The following is a 22615-nucleotide window of genomic DNA, read 5'->3' as shown; positions in this document are numbered from 1 at the left end:
TGAGAATCACTTATATTGTAACTTTGAAGTTCTGAAATTGTTCTGTAATTTTGGAGGATAAAAGAGAAGGTTAGATGCTGGGGTTTGGATCTGTATATGTGAAGAGAGAACCACTTGAAGATTGGATACTCAATCTGGATGTTCACTTACATAAGCACAAAACAATTCAGTTGGTGATATAATAATTGAACAAATATATGTCTTTCAGTAAATTAATGTGGATTTTGCTTCAGGTTTTGTAGTATTTTTAAGACGTGATAGAAACCAGAAGAATCCTTTAGAAGAACAATTAATCTAAAATCTGACTGTTTTAATTTGAGCAACCTGTTCTAGTGGGAGGTGTCCCTGCCTATGGTGGGGGTTGGAACTAGATGTTCTCTAAGGACCTTTCCAACCTAAACCATTCTATGATTTTTGTCCTCCACCAGAAGTAAAAACTTGATGTATTTATTTGTTTTTTTGTAAATATTTAAGATCTTGACAGCACTTTGATTTATGCAGTAACAACTCTGGCTTTGGAAATCACATACCTTTCTCACTATTATTTTAACAGTGATGGCATCTTTTGTAGTCAAAGAAAAGTAAAATTTGAGTTGGCAGAGCTATTACTGTAACAGTTGTTACGATGTCCTTTGTAGTTGAAGGAAAAGAAAACTGCAGTTTACAGAGCAATGAAATGTTTTGATACCTTTGTTTCTAGAGTATGTAGTATGCAAATATTGCAGGGGGGTGCATTTGGCTTTATTAAGAACCTTAAATCCAGAGAACAAATTTTAAAAAAATAAAATCAGGTGGACAGTTTCTTCTAGTTGAAAAACATAATGCTAGAATACGTTCTAAATTTGTAAATATTAAAAAGTATGTTGCAAGTTGCTTTTTATGTATTTTTCTTTAATGACATAACAGTTGCACTTCAGAAGGAAAAGGTTTTGTAGCTCGTTTGCCAACAGGTAACACCTATATTTTCAGTCGTGAAAGAGCATTGCTGTAAGGTAAAGGAGAAATAGTAGAAGTACTCAGTAGACTACAGCTGTGAACTGAATGGTAAAAACAACAGAGATATTTTTAGTAGTTCTTTCTTTTTTGGAGTCAGTTATTTTATATATATGCCTTCTGTTCAGGGCTAAACATGTTATCTTTAACAATGATGAAAGCTTACTTAGTTGCTTGAGGACTTGAATTTCTATGTCACCACTTGGATTATCATACTAGGTTAAGACAGTGCTTGTTCCTATCAAACAGCAACCAACAAAGTCATAAACCAGAAAACTAAGAATCTAGTTTGTGGCTGTGGTGGAAAGTTGAATGGCAACTTCTCTTTGTTTACTATGCCTGTTAAGTGCAACCCAAGCTTTTGCCCAGAATTGTCTTGGTAGATCTGTCTACTTCCCAGGTTTGCTCCTTTCAGAGGAGTTGTGGTGCTGATGGCCGTTGTTTCCTTTTACAGCTGTGTGTTCAGAGGCACCTGTGCATGAGGAGAAGTTTGTTCTATGGCCTCAGAGCTGGGTGCCAGGGAGGATGGCAGCTGCTCAGAGCTGGCAAAACCCCTCTATCTGCAATACCTGGAAAAAGCTCTGCAACTGGATCAGTTCCTACGACAGACGTCTGCCATCTTTAACAGGAGTATATCCAGGTACCAAAAGCTTTTCTGCTTTCCCTTGGGAGTGCCAAGGAAAGACAGGCATTTTTATAATATTGTTCCCCACCAACACCATATTAAGAATTTGTCAGTGACTTGTTCATTAGAAACTCTTCTGCTTTAAAGGAGGAGAGGTCACTTAGATTGTTCAACCTAGAGAAGAGGAAATATAAAAAATACTATTAAATTTAATAATAAATCTAGCATTAGTTTTGAGTTCCTGAAGCAAAGCTTTTCTGATTTCTTCTCTCTGGTGGCTACTGACAGGACCTGAGGGAAGGAATGGAATGAAGTTTTGTCAGTGGAGATTTAGGCGGGATATTAGGGAGAGGTTCTCTATCCAGAGGGTGGTTGGGCACTGGAACAGGGAAGGGGTCACAGCACCAGCCTGACAGAGTTCAAGAAGCATTTGGACAACACTCTCAGGCACATGGTGCGATTCCTGGGGACTCTCCTGTGCAGAGCCAGGAGTTGGACTTAAAGGCTTTTGTGACTCCCTTCCAACTTGGGATATTCTATGATTGTATGAAAGATTTTGGGACTGTGCTTCTCTCAGTTCATAGTGAACCATAATGTGCTACCAGCTCATGTACGAATTAATACAATGTTCTAAAGCTCTTTTTTTCTAGCTGAGTTGCCAAAACTTTCTTAGTCTGCAAAAAGTAGAAAGAGGAAGGGCTAAGTATATTTTCAGGGACACCTACAGCCTTTAGTCATAAAAAAAATGGAAAGACTTGTCAGATGCAGGATTTGTGTAAGTTGTAGCAATGAGGCAACATCAGTGTGTGTTTCTGTCCCAAAACAATTACATATTTCATTTCATCAGTGTTTCAGAATTGCAGAGTTACAGAACTGGTAACAGAATGGGCAGCAGATAACAGATATATTTATAAGTATGTATTAAGAGCCACAAAATAATTAGAAAAGGTGTATCTGGGACATTTCTCACATGTCCCAGTGAGTATGACAATATTGTTTGACTTGCCTAGTTCATGCTTCTAAAACCAGACACCTAGTTAAAGACTGGAGGGGCAGGTTGATAACATAGCCAGGCTGATCTCATGATTAACTATTGCTAAGGGGTTAATTGGGAAATTATTAACAGCAATATTTTTAATGTGTAAAATTACATCTGAATCTGTCTCAATTCTCAAACCTTTAGACAAATGCCCTTATGTAAGAAAGTTGGATGGACATCTTCTCTTTTGAATATTTTCCTGTCATTGCCACTGTATTATGGATCTTCTTGCAGTGATGAAAGTGAAGATGGATTGGATGACAATCCTTTGCTGCCTCAGTCTGGGGATCCCCTGATGCAAGTTAAGGAAGAGCCTCCAGACACCTTTCTTGGAGAGTCTTCTGGAGCAGGGAATTCTGGGATGCTGAACACACATTCCCTGAACGGAGTACTTCAGCCAGGTAGGCATCTACTAGGTTGAATGTCTGCTTTCTTTGGGTTAGTCTGGAAAAACATTATTTCTTAAGAACTTTATTTTTTATTTTTTCTGTAAACAGAACCAAAGTCTGAAAAGGGGAGCTTGTATAATTTTTCCAAACTGAAGAAAAGCAGAAAGTGGCTGAAGGTAAGAATGTTGGAAAGAAATGCAGCTATTGTGGAATCTGTGAGTAGAGTTACCCACCTAGCCATTCTCAGTCGTTTACCAGCAGTACTGGCTAACCAGGGGGGCCCCAGTTGACTGAAAGTTTGCAAGCATGATAACCATTTACAAGAAAAGCTGTCAGGAGGGCATAGGGACCTACAGAACTGTCAGCCTGTCCTTGGTGCTCTGTGAAAGGTTATGGAGCAGATCATCTTGAGTGTCATCACACAGCATGTGCCAGATAACCCGGGGATCAGGCCCAGCCAGCATGGGTTTATGAAAGTCGGGTCCTGCTTTGTGAGAATCTGAGGTATTGATGATTCCGAGATTGTAAAAAGTCATTGTCTTTCTGCCCTATTGCCAAAGAAGAAGCCATAATTCGTCTGTGCTGGTTTTTCAGGTTGTTTATTCTTATCTCTAACATGTTCCGCTGCCCTGCTGTAGGTCTGTCCTGCAGGGCAGCGTGCGGGGCTCTGCCCTCAGTGGGATGTTACATCATATACCAGAAACTACGTGTGCTATATTTACAATAATGTGTCAATATCTATCACCTAAGTTGAACAGTGTGTCCCCAGCCTAAACCAATAGAAAAAAGCCAACACTACAGTGAAACATGGAGGGCATGAAGAAGGAGAAAAAGGACAAGACACACCCAATTCCTCCATCTTGTCCCCTTTGAACCTCTAATCTAGAAACCTAAAATTTCACTTTTGCACCCATGCCACACTTAATTATTACTTATATCAAATATCAGATATATATATCAGAGCTTATAATTCATCCTGTAAGATTGAAAACTCTTTTCCGTGGACAGAGATCAGAGGCAGTGTCTCTCGGGGCTCTGTAGAGGGGGGTTCCTGACCCACTGCCAGGGTCCCAGGCCCTCCAGGGCAGCCAGAGGGAAGCCCTGGATTCCCACACTGCTTGACCAACCAGATCATATTCTGTGACAAGGTGGCCTGCCTAATGGATGGAGGAAAGTCTGTGGATGTATGTCTAGACTTCAGTAAAGCCTTTGACACCATCTCCCACAGCATTCTCCTTGACAAGGTGACTTTTCACGTTTGGATGGGTACCTGGTTTACCAGGTGAAAAACTGTCTGCATGGCTGGGCCCAGAGAGTGGTGATGCCTGGAGTTAGATCAGCTGGTGGTAGCTGCAGTGGTGATCCCCAGGGGCTGGTCCTGTTTATTGTCTTTTATCAATGATCTGAATGAAGTGATCAAATACACCCTCAGTTACCTGTTGACAAGTTGGGTGGGAGTGTTGATGTGCTGGAAGGCAGGAAGGCTCTGCAGAGGATTCTGGACAGGCTGGATCATAGGCCAAGGCCAATTGCATGAGGTTCAACAAAGTAAATGTTCTGCCCTTGAGTCACAACCACCCCATGCAGTACTACAGGCTGGGGGAAGCGTGGCTGAAAGGCTGCTCAGCTGAAAAGGACCTGGGGGTGCTGGTTGACAGCAGTGAGCATCCAGCAGTGTCCAAGTAGCCAAGACGGCCAATGGCATCCTGACCTATATCAGCAGTAGTGTGGCCAGCAGGACCAGGGCAGTGATTTTTCTCCCTGTACTTGGTGTCCTGGTGAGGCCACACCTCGAACCCTGTGTCCAGTTTAGACCTCTCACAATGAGAAAGACATGGAGGTGCTGGAGCAGGTCCAGGGAAGGGCAATGGAGCTGGGGAAGTCTCGGGAGCACAAGCCTTAGGAGGAGCAGCTGAGGGAGCTGGGGATATTAAGCCTGGAGAAAAGGAGGTTTGGGGTGGACTCCCTGAAGAGAGATTGTAGTGAGGTGAGGATGAATCTTCTCTCCCAAATAATAAGCAATAGGGCAATAGAAATGGCCTCAAGTTGTGCCAGGGGAGGTTTAGATTGTATAATAGAAAAATTTTATTCACTGGGAAGAATGGTCAGACATTAGAACAGGCTGCCCAGGGAAGTTTTGGAATCGCCATCCCTGGAGGTGTCCAAAAGGCATGTGGATGTAGTGCATGGGAATGCAGTTTAGTGGTGGACTTGGCAGTTAGTTTACATTCCGAATCCGAATTACTTTTAAATTAAACTAATCTATTGTGAAATGGAGATTTGGGACTTGACTGAAACTTTGTTTTTAAATTGAACTCAGTACAAGGTCTCAGTGAGGATGGCAGAAGAGGGCGGAATGGTGGCTCTATGCTGTCTTTGCCTTTTCACTGTATTGTAGGCATCTCAAGTTAGCAAAAACATGTTCCCAAGAGGTTGAACAGGAGCCAAACTTGCAGAAACTGATGCAGGGAGAAGTGGTAGAATAGTGGGACAGACTACAAATGGGGTAGGGGGAAGCACCTGCAAGACACGTCATAAAATACCCCTGCTGTTATCCTGTCTTTTCTCACTGCTGCTTTTCTGAGACCACAGACAAAGTGGACTAAAATGATTTAACTGTCACAAACTAACAGAAAACTGCTTTCCTCCAAATCAGAAAATGCATATTGAATTCACTGCTATACTGGTCTGCTCCTCAGAAAACCATTTCCTATGAATCATTTTAGATGGACATGTTGTTAGTACCAAGTATTATTAGGTGAAACCCACACCTCTTTGTTAGGTATAGGCTCAAGAGTGCTTTGCATAAATAAACAATTCAGCACAGGGACTTGGGATTGTTAAATTAGTTTCCATTTATTCTTGTTAGAGTATCCTTCTGAGTGATGATTCCAGTGACACAGATTCACCAAGTGATGAGGATGGAGATGAGGAAGAAGAATTTTCTCTTTCAAGGGAGGAACTTCATGATATGCTGCGATTACACAAGTATAAGAAATTGCATCAAAGTAAATATAGCAAAGACAAAGAGGTAAAAAGTCAGAATTTTTACATTTTCTTGATTTTTATTCTTTCTTTTAACTGCATTATTTTTACTGCTCTTATGTTTTTGTCAAAACTCATAATTTTGTGAACTGTAAAATACACTGTTTGGTAGTCAGTAACAGTTCACTTGTTTGTCCTTATGAAAATCTTATAAATGCCTTTTTGTTAAACCCATCCTTTTACATCCTTTGGAATGACAAAGTAGAACATGCATGTAATTTGGGAATGCAGGCAAAACAAATGTTAGGACCATAATTGGACCTCTTCATGTAATGTGTTGTCTTGCTGGGCAGCACCTGTATGGAAAAGACAGTGCAGTGTTTTGAAAGTGCAACCTTCACTGCGTGCTCTTCCCTCTTAACCAGGTGGGCTTGGTTCCCAGTGCAGAACCTGGAGGCCAGCCCTGGGAGCAGTTTCACTTTAGACACTCTCTGATAGTTGATGACGAATGCAAAATATGGAGAAGTGCATGCTTCCTGATCTCTTCTTTATGTTCAGGATCTGAGCTTGTTTAGGGGCTGTCTCTGATACCTGCTCACTCTCCCCTTCAGTTGCAGCAGTACCAGTACTACAGCGCGGGGCTGCTCTCTACCTACGACCCCTACTACGAGCAGCAGCGCCACCTGCTAGGGCCCAAGAAAAAGAAATTTAAAGAAGAGAAAAAAATAAAAGGTAAAGTCACTAACCTCATGCTTTTAAATGGCTGCTGTGGTTTAACTTTCCTACATTGTTTCCTTTGTTTAAACATAAATGTTCAAAACTTGTGGGTTTTGCAGGGAAATACCAAGTTCTGGCAAAGAAAAACGTCTTCAGAAAATATTATACTTTATCATCTGGTTTCTAGAAAGCTAAGGTGGAAAAATGTGTGTGACTGGAGAGTTCATGGCTTAAGATTTTCTTTGTGGACTTTATTCAGTGGTTTGGAATCCATAAACATTGTTTCATATCATGGTCCATTTACTCAAGAGTATTTTGAAAACATTATAGGTCCTTGAAAAATTTAAGAACTTACCCAGTAGCTGCTGCAGTTATTCCTGAACATGTAGTTTTAGTGATCAGGAAGTTACAGGGCATGAGTGTTTCTGGAAAATAGAGGGAACTTGGAGTTTATGTTTGATGTCAGGTAGTATAGAATTATACCTCTGACATAACAGCTGGAGTTTCTGAGATGCACATTTGCCAGGAAGTACAGTTTCCTTTCTTGTTTGGGCTGGCAGTAGTTGTAAATCTGTAAGGAAGCAGAGAAGGCTATGAGCTGTCAATGTAAGGTGAATTCTCTTCGTGAAAGTACTTAAGTTTGAGCTGTGTTTTAAAGGGGTTATTTCAGGCTGGCTTCCATTCTTTTTGCAAGTTCCTTTAACTGTGGTAGTTTTTTCCTCCATTAATCTTGCAGCATCCATAATTTTGCATACTCATAGTGAACATTTTTAATATCTTATACCGGTATCAGTTTCCTCTGAAAACTAGTATGACATGACAACGTGCCAATCTCTTTCAATGCAGTCTTCTCTTTGTTGAGAAGTTTGCTTTGAGACTTATTATACCAAATGATAATGTTGCCACCTTTAAAAGTCTTACCTGTATGTATCTTCAGGTAGAATTTTGCTGCAAAGCAAGAAACATGCACCAAGTCCAAGACATTTTAACTCTAAAGGCATGTTTCCCTGGGTAATTGCATTTCACCTCTCTATTAAACAGGAAAATCTTTCCATTATAAATTAATATGGAAATACCTAAGAGTATAAATGAATTGTACAAGAATTGGGAAACATGGATAAGTTTGACTTCTTTGTTGGTTCCACATATAGACTGATTAGGAAGATTTACTCAGGAAAGGTGCCTGATTAAATGTACCCAAAAAATAAAAATGTATTTTTATGATTGTTTTTGCCATGCAGGCAAGTTGAAAAAAGTAAAGAAAAAGAGGAGACGGGATGAAGAACTCTCTTCAGAGGAGTCACCACGACGCCACCATCATCAGACCAAAGTTTTTGCCAAGTTTTCCCACGATACACCACCACCTGGGTCCAAGAAAAAGCATTTGTCTATTGAGCAACTTAATGCACGTCGGCGCAAAGTGTGGCTTAGCATTGTTAAAAAGGAGTTACCAAAGGTGAGCTTGGCTAATGGCAGTAGATCAGTAATGATGTCAGAAAATGAAATAGCAAGTCAACTTAGTGGGGACTTGACACTTAGAGTAAAGTAAGACCTGATTTTTCTGGTGGTCATTAATGACCTATCTGGAATTCTGTAATCCATAAGCAACGTGTAGTTGAAATATCACCAGTGGTACCTAAAAGGATCATGTAGTGCTTTGCCATGGCTCTTCAACCTTTGGCAATGAAAAGTGTGATAAGCTCTAGCAGGTACTCACACTGATCTACAGGATGGCAGTATAGAGCAAACCGGTATCTAGGTTTACAGTAGAATTCAGAAAAGGGTGTTTTAGTCACAGCACCTGTGTTTTTGAAACCTTACCTCAGAAACAGATTAGGGAAAAATGTTTGTATCATTTACAGTACAAGCTTCAGGCACAATTGAAGCAGTAGGTTGGGTTCACTGTTGGGGATTTTCTGAGATAGTCAGAGTGGACCTTAGAACCTGCTTTTTGAAATTCACAGTTAGCAGACTTTGAATTCTAGGAAGTTACAACAAGTCATGACTGTATCATCCTTTATGAACTTAAAAGCTAAACAAATGATATGTGCCGTGAGAGAGACCATATTTTTTCAAAATATTAATTTTGGTCATGTGAAGAACATGGGAGCTACATATATTCTTTACATCTTTGGGAAACAGTGGAAAATATTGTTGTCCTCAGTGATAAAAATGGAATAGGAAAGCTCAGCTTTGCAACAGTAGTAATTAAAGAAACAATTGTGAAAAAGGAGGTGTTTTGCATGCGTCCTTCAGGATGTGGAATATATTTATGTATTCCTTCAGTAATTTAGGAATGAAAACGTGTTTCAGTCAAAATGAAGAATACTTACAGTACCTATTCTCAATTACACAGTAGTGTGCATGACTGAAGTTGGTACATTTACCTGCTGAAGACTTGATAGTGATTTTTTTTAAAGTACTGTGAAGCCATTATCCCTTAACTAATTTACAGGTTGTTCTCTTTTACAGGCATACAAACAGAAAGCTTCAGCTCGTAACCTCTTCCTAACCAACAGCAAAAAGGTGGGTGGTGTTTAATTTCATACTGTTTATTGTACTGGATGTAATAAGCAAACTGTAACCTCTCCATGTTTCTTCTGTTTGTTACAATTCTGACTATACTAGCAGGACAGTATAGGAAAAAGCACTGTATACAAGTGATTGTGATTTATTATAAGCCTTTTCATTTTTTAGTTGTGTTTTGTCTTGTTTCATGAGCATCTCATGAGTTCCTTTCATGAGATATTTCTGGCTTTTGAAAGATTTAGTTTGTGCATACTAAATTTACTAATCTTTGATACTGTACATTAGTGGCTTGGTACACTTCAACTTTTGAGTAGCCCATCTATCCACTACTTAAAACCTGCTGGTTTTAAGCTTTCTGGATGAAATAAAAGGGGCTCTTGGAATATTAAGTGCTTTAATTTAGATAAATATGTAGAGGGCCTGAGAATAAAATAGAACAGTTTTCAGCTTAAGTGATTGCAAAAGCAATCCATCTTCTTATGAGAGTCTTCTCTGAGAATCAGCATTGTTTCTACCTCTAGAACTTTACTTACAAACACAGGGTAACAGCTTTCTTAGCACTTTTCAGGGGGTTATGCTCAGGTGTCTGATTCATTTATATGGCTAATGATGAAAAAGTATATGACTGAGAATTGTTAGAGACAAGGTGGTGTAGGACTTACCCTGTTCTGTATATACATTATTGAGAAAGGGAGCATTTTCTCTGTAAGGGATGCAGAAAATGGGACTTGCTTGTATGTTTAAGGAACCTGGCCAGTAGAATTTACATGTTTTAAAGTTCCACTTTTTTTTGCCTTCATTTTGTTTTATCATTTGAAATCTGTATGTTAGAATTGTTGATGTGCAAATTTTGGTGGAAGAAAAAGCTGTCACAAACTCAAAAACCCAGCAATTTTGATCACTATTACAATGACATCAAATTATTTCTACTTGACCAAAAAAAATTGCATTTTCTTATCCTTCATGAAATAGTAGCAAAACTGTGGAATGCCCCATCACTTTTCTATGTATTAATGTGAACAAGATTATGTTCCACCAGTACTGCTATTGCAGTATTCTTAAATATATTCTTATTGAAGTGAAAAAATAACCCCAGAAAAGTGTAAAGAAATAGGTGAGTAAGAGCTGTAGGTAAGCTTTGAATTTTGTTCTTCTGAGTCCCTTGCAAAGACCTATCCATCAGATCAGTTTTTAAGTATTATGCCATGCTGAAACTGTCTTCAGATTTTATCTTCTCCACCATCTCAGAATTTTTTGGGAGATTGCATTCTCTCATGCCATTTCAGAAGCATTGCTGCTGAGTAAAGTATCACAGTTTTTTTTCTTTTGAAGTATCAGACTTGGTTATAATTAAATCTGATGCTGTTTATTTCTGGCTTTCTTTACAATCTGCCCATTTCACCACTGTTCCCAAATCTTACTTCCATTTAGCTGGCCCACCAGTGCATGAGGGAGGTCCGTAGAGCTGCAATCCAAGCCCAGAAAAACTGTAAGGAAACTCTACCACGAGCGCGTCGTCTCACCAAGGAGATGCTTCTCTATTGGAAAAAGTATGAAAAGGTGGAAAAAGAGCATCGGAAACGAGCTGAGAAGGAGGCTCTGGAGCAACGCAAGCTGGATGAGGAGATGAGAGAGGTACAGCAAAATGAAAGATTGCTGATTTATAATATGCTAAAGAGACACAGAAGTAACTGGATAGTTTGACTTTCTAAAGCCATGGAATTCAGTTTTTTCTTCTGTTTTGGTACTATTCCACATATATCTTCTGCTGTCTTATTTTTCTTTACATAATTATTCTAATGTTAGCAAGAGGTGATTAAAAAAAACCTTTAAAATTGCATAAATTCTTTATCATTGAGTGAAATTGAGGAAGGAATCAAAGAAGCTGGGCATGTTTCACAGACATACGCAGCACATTGTTGGTAAGGGCCAATATTTTGTGATGGTTTGTACATCTTTCTGGGTCCGGAAGGAACGACACTTTTTCATTAGGAGAGTTTCCTTGTAAAAGCCCTCTAGTGAAACTGTGGTTGTTATTTTAGATATGTATACCTGATATGAGGAAAGGTTGAATCTTAAAACTAAATATACGTCATTATAATGCTTAAATTATGCTTGTATTTATTGTGTTCCTCTCATTCTTGCAAATTCATTGACATTTGGTAAAGTTTTCTGCTGATATAGATTAACAAATTTTAAGTGCAGCATTTTTTGCCAAAGCGTAAGGGTGAACAGAGCTTCTGCAATGCCTTGCTGAATGCTGAGTAATGATAATATTTCAACTATATTACCTATTGATGTGCTCATGTGTACTACCATAATTCCCTCTACTAATAAGTAACAGAATGTGGGAGTGAGGTTGCCATGAGAGCATCTTAACTGCTGAGTTCCTTTACTATAGACCGCTAAAGTTGTGCTATTTTTTCTTGATATTTTAATTTTTCAATGTAAACAAAACAATTGAACTTTCTTTTATTAGATTATGGTGTTTTTTTCATGATTACTGAAATTAAAAAAAAAAAAAAAATTACAACATTTTTATATTTTAATATAGATATTTATGTAGTTGGTCAGTGTTCTTATGTGCTAATGTAGCACTTCACAAAGTGGTGTGCTTAACATAATCTAGATAGATTGGTTGTTGATACGTAATTTAGATGATTTTTTAAAAATTATATTTTTAACATTGAACTCTTCTCCTGTCCCTTTTTCCTCTTCTTTTGTTTTTGGGAAATGCTCTTTTCTTAGGCTAAGAGACAGCAGCGAAAACTGAACTTCCTGATCACACAAACGGAATTGTATGCCCATTTTATGAGTCGGAAACGAGATATTGGACATGATGGGATACAGGAGGAAATCCTGCGCAAACTGGAAGACAGCTCTACCCAAAGGCAGATTGATATTGGTGGAGGAGTAGTGGTCAACATCACCCAAGAAGATTATGGTAAGTGATTCATCCACAGTCCTTTCCTTCCACTCTTTTGAAATTTACTGTACTCTGTGTGTTATTGTGCAAACTTAACAATTTAAAGCACAACATCCTTCTCTGCAAGAAGGACTGCTGCAATTATTGGAAGTGATCTGTGTGTTTGGGTGGTTACTGATCCAGAGCTCTAATATGGGTATGGTATTTTCAGATAGCAACTATTACAAGGCCCAAGCTCTGAAGAATGCTGAGGATGCTTACCAGATTCATCAAGCCCGGGTATGTATTTTTTGCATCCATGAAGATTTGAATTTAATTCCATTGACACATTTTGTGTTAAACAAGTAGAAAACTAGAGTATAAGGATTTGGGCTATAGAAACAGGCTCATTTTCTCTAAATTTCTGCCAAGTAGTATGTCTTAATGTAAATTGTAAAGCCTTTTACACTACAGTTTCTTGATAAGTTAATATATTCACCATCTTATTCATTACCTTCCTTTTCCTATTCAGACCAGATCATTTGATGAAGATGCAAAGGAGAGCCGGGCTGCTGCTTTACGAGCTGCTAACAAGTCCGGTACTGGGTTTGGAGAGAGCTACAGTTTAGCAAACCCATCTATCCGAGCAGGAGAAGATATTCCACAGCCTACCATTTTCAATGGAAAACTGAAAGCTTATCAACTGAAAGGCATGAATTGGCTGGCCAACCTATATGAGCAGGTATATTAGTACATCTTGCAAATTTTCATAACTTCTGGGATTATTTAAGTCACTAAAGTTGGCAAAAAAAAAATCTACTGTTTTTAAAAATAGACTGTGTATAGTTGATCTTTAATGTATTTGGAAGAAAGAAAAATATTAGGTAGGCCACGTAACAGTGTTCTTGATTATTTAGGACATAATAGCTTTGAATGAGGCTTCAAGTTCACTATTCTTCGTGTGGTTTATATAGTTGTTTATCACTTAGATCATACATGGAGGAGACTTTGCCTGCTTGGAGTTGCAAACTGTTTCAGGCTTGGGTCAGCAGATAAACTGCAGGCAGCCTTGTCCTTGTGAGTGTTCCCAGGTCACAATGGGATCATGAAGTGCAGAGAGGCTTAGGGGAAGAGTTCAACTGAGAGACAAATGAAATACAGTTGAGATCAATTACCTCTCAGGAGCAGATGCAAGAGATGATAAAGTTTCAGTGTTAAAGTGGGGCTGTTCCGCTCAATTCAGTAGCAACTGTTCTCCTAGTTCTTTGTAGCTTAAAAAGTAGTAAAGCGAAGGTGTTCATTTATGGGTCTTTTGCAGGGCATCAATGGAATCCTGGCAGATGAAATGGGTCTGGGTAAAACAGTACAAAGTATTGCTCTCCTTGCACATCTGGCTGAGGTAGGTGGATTATAGCTTGTTCCTGGGTAGTATGCGTGATAGAAAATGCATACTTTTCCCATGTTGGAAAGGAATTTTGGATTATAAAGCTTAAATGTCTTAAAGGGTGTTTTATACATTATTTTCAGATGGAACCATTGAAATAGTTATAAATATGTATGTATGTCAATTTTTATTTATATTATAGAGTTTTCATTTATACATAGAGTAAAATGCTCACTTGGACTGAATGTAAAAGCCTCAGGAGAGAACAAGTTGCACACTTGATGGTTCACTGAGTTTTACAGATCAAAGTGCTCAGATTATGAGCTTTATGGCAATTAGCATTAATTTCCATATTCCAGTGGGGTTTTTTAGGCAGCATAGTGATTCTTCTGTGCCAGGGCAGATAAACAAAACAGAATTAGCAATAGGACCTTATTTCTTAATGCAGAAATAGATAGATTTATTAAAAAAAAAAATGAAGGTCTTGATTGCAATCCAGTCACTTGCCCTAAATAGGAGATAATCAATGAAGTGATATGAGAAGCGAAATTAGCTGCACTAGTGACCAAGTGACAATTATGTGCATTTCTTTGTTTCTGGTACTGATGGCCAAAATACTGTAAAGGTGTGCAGAGCTGAAGGTTCTTGAGCTCATCTGTATGGAAGAAATAACAAGATAAGCTTGTCTTCTGTGACACTGCACCTTGAGGTTTTTGGAAGGTTACACAAGACTTTATTCTTCTGCCCCTCCCTTCTGAGGGCCAGCTGGTAGCTGCTAATATATTAATTGATCAACTCAGTTATTCACCAGAGCGTACTGTAATTTGTGATGTGGCAGAGGAAAGTTTTTCAATGCCACCTGACGTTTTTTTCCTTATCAAAATGACAGGGGATGTTAGTAACATGCAGGTGGCTACTCTCAGAAACAAAGGAGTTTATTCTGGGAGCAACTTTGCTGTTATGAAATAAGTTGGTTAAACATTAGATCTGCTCTGTTTGATTTTGTATCACCCTGCTGTGCTGGGAGAGTTTTGCTATTTTCCATACCGTTCCCTCTCATGTAAGCCACTGTCATTTAGTAGATTAAAGCCATACAAACCATCTCTGTAACACCTCCCTTCAATTATTTTTTTTAATTTAATTTTTTATGTGTGTTTTCCAGAGAGAGAACATCTGGGGACCTTTTTTAATCATTTCACCTGCCTCTACTCTGAACAACTGGCACCAGGAGTTTGCCAGATTTGTACCTAAATTTAAGGTAATAAGCATGTCCAAGGAAGTTCTTTCTGTTTCCTCAAGAGCAAACCATTTTGTTCTCCTGAGTTCTGTGTCACATCTGGGTGCTTACTGACCTTGGAATATGAAATTCTGTAATGAACCTATTCTGGTATTTTTTTCCATCATCCTAGTTTTTTTTTTTTTCTGGAGTGTTTAGTTATTTAGGGCTTCAAAATATTCTTTCTTTAATCACATGGTTTTCATTTTGCACTGACTTAAAGACACCTTCTAATTAAAGAACTGTAGTAGGTCAGCAAGTGGATGTATCATTTTAACATGTGGGTCTGGCAGCAGAACCAAGAATTATATACCAAATTTTATGTAATGTCTTCAGGGTTAGAGCTGTGTTTTCAGTCATTCATAGGAATTTGAGTCAGATAAAGATTGTTTGTGAACAAACACTGAACAGGTAAGAGGTAAGCAAAATACAGTTATTACAGAAAAATAGAAGAACTATGGACATACAGTTAATAATCAAGAAAAAGCAGAGAAGTGAAGCACAAATAGATAAGAACAAAATGATTGAAAGAAAACAAATTGAGTTCTTCAGATATAGTGTGAATATGAAAACATAGTAAATAGAAATAGTAAACAGTAAATTAGAAAGCAAGGAACTATCAGTTACTGAAAAACAAGCTGCTTACCTGTCCGCCAGTGGAAAACATTGGAGCGTTGCAAAGGAAAATTTGAAAAGAAATGTGTACTGCTAAAACAGTGCTGTAATTTCAGAATTCAGCATAGACAAAAGTGTCAGAAGCTTGCATTTACATCTGCAAAGAGGAACAGATCATAATTTAAGTATTTGGGTTGTTAACATAATAACTTTTGATATAAAGAAGTCTTGATTGTTTTTTCTTGAAAGATCAGATTTTCCTTTTTACAGAAAACTGTAGAAGACACCTAGTTATGAGTAACCAGTATACCAGTAACATCAGGCTAATTGTTTGAATGTCTTGGCTATTTATAAAAGCTTGAGGAAAAAACTTTGAATGTATTAGTATAAGTGATACTTGATTTTTTGATCTGGGGCAGGGCAAAATAAAAGGATTTAGCTTTTACCAAATAGCTTGCTTTGGAGATCCTGATGAGACTATACATTGGTTGTGGTGTTGTTTAGTTTGAGGTATCTGTATGAGGAGAAGTTGGTTCATACTGGATTATTCAAGTGACTTGTATTTTGGAATAAATTGGCATTGCTGAGCCTTTAGAGAAACTAATGAAGAAATACAAACACTTCTGTTATTGAAGAGGTACTCCAAAGAAAAAAAAGCCATCACAACCTGAAAATAATCCATTCATGTCTTTTCATAGCCAAAATACTAGGGGCTCTTGATTTAAAAGCTTGAGAGCTGTTGGCCATTCTGTCTGCTTTCTCTCACTTCCTTTGATCAGTTCATTGTATATAATGGGCAAGCAGCTGTTTATGCTTTCTCCTTCTCAGTAATGAAATAAAGCAAATGTTTGGAAAAGGCAGTCAGGACACTTGTGAAAAGATAGTTTTCTCTTTTTTGACTTAAACACCGAACTGTTTATATCATTGTATAGCTGTTCTTTGGCATGCTGATCTTACTGCATGCTGATGTTTACCTCATCCATGGAGCAAAACACATTTTAAAAGGAAGTTTTCTAAACTTACTGTCACATGTTTACAACTGCAGTCAATCTTTTTTTCAACCAGTTTTGTTTCTTCCTCTAATCATACAGAAGTGTGCAATCAGTTCTGCTTGTAGTTAATCACAGTGAATTTATGTCCATGGCAGAATATGTAAGCTAAAAGACAAATCACTTTTCAATCAGTCTGGTTGTTTTACAAACAGAACAGTAGGAAGAGTATTCAATTAAAGGCTTTTGGAACCTGTCAGTTGAAATTGTAAGACTTTTCCCCACCTCCGAAAGCAGTATTCTTCCTCCCTCCTAAACCTCTGTCTTAGCTGGCTGTAAGTCTTTCCACCAGGCAGGAGATGGCAGTACAGTGTTATTTACCAGTGGCAGGAGTCAATGCTCTGCAAAGGTCTGAGTAATAGGACCTGTGCAATTTTGAACTGTAGATAGTTTAGCAGCTTTCTTTGGCAGTAATGTGTGCTTTTAAAATTGTTATATTAAATGTATCCAGGCCAGACATTTTAACTTCATCTCAGGTTTTTGGGGTCAGTTCTGGGTCAGTTCTGAAATAGAAAACCAACAGGACCATGGCGGTTTTTAAACAGGCAACAAGCCTTCTAGTCCTCTAGCTTTAACTATAGCAGTTGAGTGCAGACCTCATTCTGCCATAAGCAAACTATAATTTTTAATTTTTAGAAAAACCTGAGTAGAAGGTTTGTGCTAAATGTTAATGGGCATTTTTAGATTCTCAGCATAGCTTGATCAGGCCAAGTTTCTTGATACCTTTACTTGGAATGCTCTTTTTCAAAGTATTTTTAAATGTTTTCTGATTTTTCTTGATGATAAAAAAGATAATTTCCCTTTTTGTTGTTTTGGAGAATGAAGTATGTAATTTTGTAGACTACAGACTATAAAATTCCAGAGCTGGTGTTATTATTTGAAAATAATGTCTTTCTATTTTTTTTTTACTGTTTCAGGTGCTACCTTATTGGGGAAATCCCCATGATAGAAAGGTGATCAGAAAGTTCTGGAGTCAGGTAATACCAGCATGAATGTGTACTTTGACTGTCTTTCTCTGTGCAGAGAGAAACCAGAAACTATTGCTGCATGTCACCAAACTAAACTTATGTGTGGATGCAGAGTTTCTTAATTCCTGTAGTAGCATTTTCATGAAGATAATGAGGTGGAAGACTTCTCTTGTGCTGAAGAGCAGTACCATACAGGGCAATTCAATGTGGTGTGGTGTTCAGATGAAGGATAGAGCTCTGTAAATAAAGCAAGTTTCAGTGTCAAGGACTGATTATTCATTCTGTTTGAGTAACCTAGCTCAGGATACCCCAATGCAGAACCCTTGCAGTTCTGTCAAGATTGTTCCCTATTTAACAAGAGCATTTTGTAGGGTTCAGTACCCAGGTCTTGTCTTGCATGTTAAGAAGCGTCTAGAAGTCTGAAGTCCAGGTCCACTAGTTGAGTAACTGTGATATAATAATTTTATTAATTAGTCAGCTGTGGAGATTGCAGTTGTAATGAGAAGCTTGTAATACAGAAGTCTGAAATTACAGTGAACTCTGACAATGTACTCACAGTATGTGGACATTTGTTTCTCCTTTTGCCGTTGTAGAAGACATTGTATACTCAGGATGCTCCTTTCCACGTGGTAATTACCAGTTACCAGCTGGTAGTGCAGGATGTGAAGTATTTCCAGCGGGTGAAGTGGCAGTATATGGTGCTGGATGAAGCACAAGCACTCAAAAGTAGCTCCAGGTAATAAACTAACTGGAAACAAAATGTTTTCTTTGGATCAGCCTCTTGGAGGAGTATCAAGAAAGTATCAATAGAACATAAATTGGTAGAAGTTAAAATTAACGCACATGAGACCCCTTAAGTATCTAACCTAGTTAAATATCTATATAACTCTCTGACACTGGATTGATCCATTAGGTTTTTTGCATTTAAATTTTTCAAATATGTAAAATGTAATTAAAAAGTAGCTTTAGAGCAGAAACTTGTATGGACCACAGGACAGTTAAACAAAACAGTGTAAAATGCTTTTCACTTTCCCTCCTGACTATTCACAGATTTCTGCCTAGTGAATGGTCTGTATTCTTTAGCTTATATTGCTTATATTGACTCCATTAAATGCATTATTTTGAGTCTTTATTCAGTGGCACTTCCAGACATGAATGAAGGTCAGAACCCCATGAATACTGTTGGCTGCAATAAAGCCCAATCTGTGTCATGGGACTCTATGCCAGAAAATTTTCTGTTTGTTTTCATGTAATGGATTTGTCTGACTTTATTTCTGTAATTGCTTTCCCATAACCTTTGTCCAAGTTGCCACTGTACACAGTAAGTTAAGGAGTGCATTAGGTGCAGGCTCATTCTGACCAAAGTTTGTCTCTTCAACATTCTTGGGAAGCCACCCCTCTAAGAGGATTTTAATGTGTAGCTCAGCACTCCTGCCACAGTAGCCTATACACTTCCTCTTGTAAAGTGTAAAAAATACATGACATTCTGATTCAAAGTACCTGTTTCTTTTGGAAAGTTAATTATTCCAATCATAAGGTTTTATTAGTAAGCAGTTGTTTTAAAAATGAGTAAAAATGATACTTAAAAAAATAAAATAAATTAAACTATTTAAAATTTTTTAAATTGAAAAACGGCTATTTTTTCCTGTAGTTGTCTTTTGAAAGACTGGGGAACAGCTGTAATAGTTTTGTCCAGTGACTTCCGAAGATCATTTGGGAAACTCATGGGAAACAATTTGCCTTAAAATACCTTATGTTTCATATCATTCTGCAGTTTTCTCTAGAAATTATTTTTCTTGCTTTTATTCATCAGTGTTCGTTGGAAGATCCTACTACAATTCCAGTGTCGAAACAGATTGTTGTTGACTGGGACCCCAATCCAGAACACAATGGCTGAGGTATGTGGGAGCTCAAAAGAGTGGATTTTTATTTGTAACAATAATGCATACTAAGTATATGTAAACAGTTGAGAAATCTGTTGTATTTGTGTGGTTGTGGTATCATACTTCTACCAAGTGTGGCTGGCAACCACTGGCAAACAAACATGGGATCAGCCCTGGGAGGGAAAAATAGGGAAACTTGCTATACATTTAAATAAAACTAAAAATATTTGAAGTAATACTTAGATTACAGGATTAAATCTAGTTCTAGTGACTTTTCCTTTTGTTGGCTGAAGTAATTAGACAGTGTCACTGCTTTCTAATGGGGTTCTGTTAAGTTGTTATCTGTGGCATTGTGGGGGGAGGCAGGAAGGGAATGCAGCTGGAGTTTTGTTTCATTTTGCCATGTCCCATGATCTAGTGAAGTGATTTTGCTTATAAAGAGCTGCAAGATTTTGGGGTCCCCAATTACCTTGTCCACAGTAGGATGACTTTTGCTAATCTGGTGTTTTCTCCTCTCCTTTTAGCTGTGGGCCCTGCTGCATTTTATCATGCCAACACTGTTTGATTCCCATGAAGAATTCAATGAGTGGTTTTCTAAGGACATAGAGAGCCATGCGGAGAACAAATCCGCTATTGATGAGAGTGAGTGCAGTGTGTAACTGCTATAATTTTTATATTAAGAATCTTTTGCCTTTTCATGCTTTTTCAAACTAATAATGGCTAAATTTTTATGAGATGTGGCATCTAAAGCAGAGAATGTATGATGAGATTGGAACATTACTGGATTGTTGTTGATAAGTTATGTTGAAGCTTCTGTTTCTGACTGCAATATAGCATGTGTAATGAATAAAAAACCAGTGTAGCACAGCACTCATTTAAGAAGGAAAAATCAACAGAGAAATACCAACTCTATGCTGTAAGAACTCACATGAGGGGAAATGGCTGAGCAGTTAGGGACTTAATTTGTCATAAACACTATATAATTTTCTTTTTTGATGAAGTAATTGTTCTTTCTTTCCCCTTCCCTTTATTTCAGACCAGCTATCCCGCTTGCACATGATCCTGAAGCCTTTCATGTTGAGAAGAATCAAGAAGGATGTGGAAAATGAACTGTCAGATAAGGTGAGAAGAAGTATTTCTGGAATGGGTATTACAGCTCTATTGTCATAGCTCTGTTCTCTGATACGGTTTTTGCAAACTTGTTTGTCAGTCTGCATACCTGAAATTTGACTGTAGACTTCTCTTCGACCTTCACCCTCTTGCACCACATCCCAGCAGTGTCATTAGATGTGAATATAACTAAAGAATGTCTAATTAACAAACATTTTTCTTGGGAAAACATTTTTTTACCAGTTAAGAATGAAGTATCTTCAGTCCTGGTTAAGTTGATAGAAGTATCCCTAATGGCGGTGAAGGAGATCAATGCATCAATTACTGGGTGATAAATATTTCCAGTTGCCCTTGTGAAGGATTTGGCATGGGTCTAGGATTTTTTTTTTTTTTTGCTTGCCTATACAAAGAAATACATAGTGGCAGCATCAAGCTCTTCTCTCTTACCATTCTCTTAATTTCATATGGATGTTAGCAATACTAGATTATCTTGTGGTCAACAGTCCCCATGTTGAGAGACATTGGCTGAGAGACATCTGATTTGTTCTGATTAATTTGTGCTTATTAATTTCAGTGTACTTCCCACTTGTGCGATGCACCTGTCACTGCTATGAGCTCCTTACACTCCTTAGCATGGCTCTAAATGGGGAACTATAGGTTGATAGAATTGAAGTCAGATTTTAAACTGATCAGCTGCAGGTTGATGTCAGCTTCTTAAGAATCCATCTGCTTACTTAGTTGTGTTCACATACTTTTAAAAGTCTGTCTCCTACATCATTACACAAGCCTTCCAAAACACACCTATCAGTTAAGTCCTTTCCAGGTTAGATCCTGAAATGCAGATCTGAATGCAACTGCCTATAAATGTATTTTTTGAGAAAGTTGCATTTTCCTCAAGGTGTGTTTCAGCTTTATGTACACTGATGTTATCACCTTAATTTAAGAGAAAGAAATAACTAAATCTCGTTATCATTTTGCAGATTGAAATTCTTATGTACTGCCAGCAGACAAGTCGACAGAAGCTCTTGTACCAAGCTCTGAAAAACAAAATCTCTATTGATGACCTCTTGCAGTCATCAATGGGTACTACTCAGCAAGCACAGACCACCACTAGTAGTCTCATGAATCTAGTCATGCAGTTTAGGAAGGTAAGGCTATTTTAGATAATAATTTTTGAAATGTATGATCATTGATTAGCACAAAACTAAGATATGGCTTTTAGAAAACACCATATGGAAAAAAATCTGGCATAGGCAAGCAAGTTTGCATGCAATTCAGTGTGTTTCGGATGCAGTGTAGCATTGATGAAGAAAAGCTTTAGCCTTATGGTGCATGCATCTGCTAGCTGGTTTAGTTACAAAGGTTGGTTTGTTTGAAGGAAGCCATTCACTTGGGAAGAAGAGGCAATAGCTGTTACATGAATAGCAAAAAGTATGATGCCATATTGAAATGTGAGCAGATACACCAAAATAACCATGCTAAATTAAGCAGTACTAAAGTTTTAGTGATCATTGGTCATGGGTGATTTGGGATGTAGATGCTGCATCAGACTAAGTTAATTCCTCCCAGCTTTTGACATGCTCTCTGTCTTACAGGTGTGCAATCACCCAGAGCTGTTTGAGCGACAAGAAACTTGGTCTCCATTTCACATCTCCCTGAAGCCATACCAGATTTCCAAGTTCATCTACCGTCATGGACAGATCAGGGTCTTTAATCACTCACGGGACAGGCAAGCCTATTCAACTTCCTATCCAGTTTAGCATACTTAGTATTATTACTTACACTTATTTTTATAAATGCTAATTAGCTTTCTTACCTGGTGTACTTAAATGATGGCTGAGTAGTCCATTCCCTTTTAGTCATTCAGCTCTTAAACATCTCATATAGGTGCCCTTTCTTGGTGGAATCCTAATCACAGAATATCCCTTTGACTGAGTAAGAAAGCCAGAAAGAGGAATTTAGAGTTGTTGCTGATGATGTGTAGTAAAATTTTCAAAAGATCCTTGAAACAAAGAAAAAAGCCCCACCTGATTTCCCTTCAGTGAGTTTTCTCATGCAAGGAAGCTGTCAGTATCTGTCTGTTGCAACATGGTATAACATGAGCATCTGCTAGTGTCTTGACAACTTTTAATGCTCACCTTTGATGAG

General features: G+C 38.0%; 1 protein-coding gene across 2 annotated transcripts in view; it reads left to right on the top strand.

Annotated features, from left to right (window-relative positions):
* INO80 (INO80 complex ATPase subunit) overlaps positions 1–22615 on the top strand; it is a 61439-nt gene that overhangs the window by 5978 nt on the left and 32846 nt on the right. For both annotated transcript variants that reach the window (XM_030274314.4, XM_072929969.1), the window contains exons 2-21: positions 1448–1633; positions 2892–3058; positions 3155–3222; positions 5916–6077; positions 6643–6763; positions 7990–8204; positions 9221–9274; positions 10709–10912; positions 12026–12221; positions 12415–12482; positions 12715–12924; positions 13501–13581; positions 14729–14824; positions 17424–17483; positions 18068–18210; positions 19288–19372; positions 19882–19999; positions 20394–20479; positions 21448–21615; positions 22063–22196. In XM_030274314.4, the coding sequence (XP_030130174.4) occupies positions 1491–1633; positions 2892–3058; positions 3155–3222; positions 5916–6077; positions 6643–6763; positions 7990–8204; positions 9221–9274; positions 10709–10912; positions 12026–12221; positions 12415–12482; positions 12715–12924; positions 13501–13581; positions 14729–14824; positions 17424–17483; positions 18068–18210; positions 19288–19372; positions 19882–19999; positions 20394–20479; positions 21448–21615; positions 22063–22196 (2579 nt within the window). In that variant the 5' untranslated portion in view covers positions 1448–1490. The remainder of the gene's footprint in view (positions 1–1447; positions 1634–2891; positions 3059–3154; positions 3223–5915; positions 6078–6642; positions 6764–7989; positions 8205–9220; positions 9275–10708; positions 10913–12025; positions 12222–12414; positions 12483–12714; positions 12925–13500; positions 13582–14728; positions 14825–17423; positions 17484–18067; positions 18211–19287; positions 19373–19881; positions 20000–20393; positions 20480–21447; positions 21616–22062; positions 22197–22615) is intronic.

The sequence above is a fragment of the Taeniopygia guttata genome, chromosome 5 (genome assembly GCF_048771995.1).
Source record: "Taeniopygia guttata chromosome 5, bTaeGut7.mat, whole genome shotgun sequence".
NCBI lineage: Eukaryota > Metazoa > Chordata > Aves > Passeriformes > Estrildidae > Taeniopygia > Taeniopygia guttata.
The sequence above is the reverse complement of the archived record's forward strand: the minus strand, read 5'-3'. Positions and strand labels throughout refer to the sequence as shown.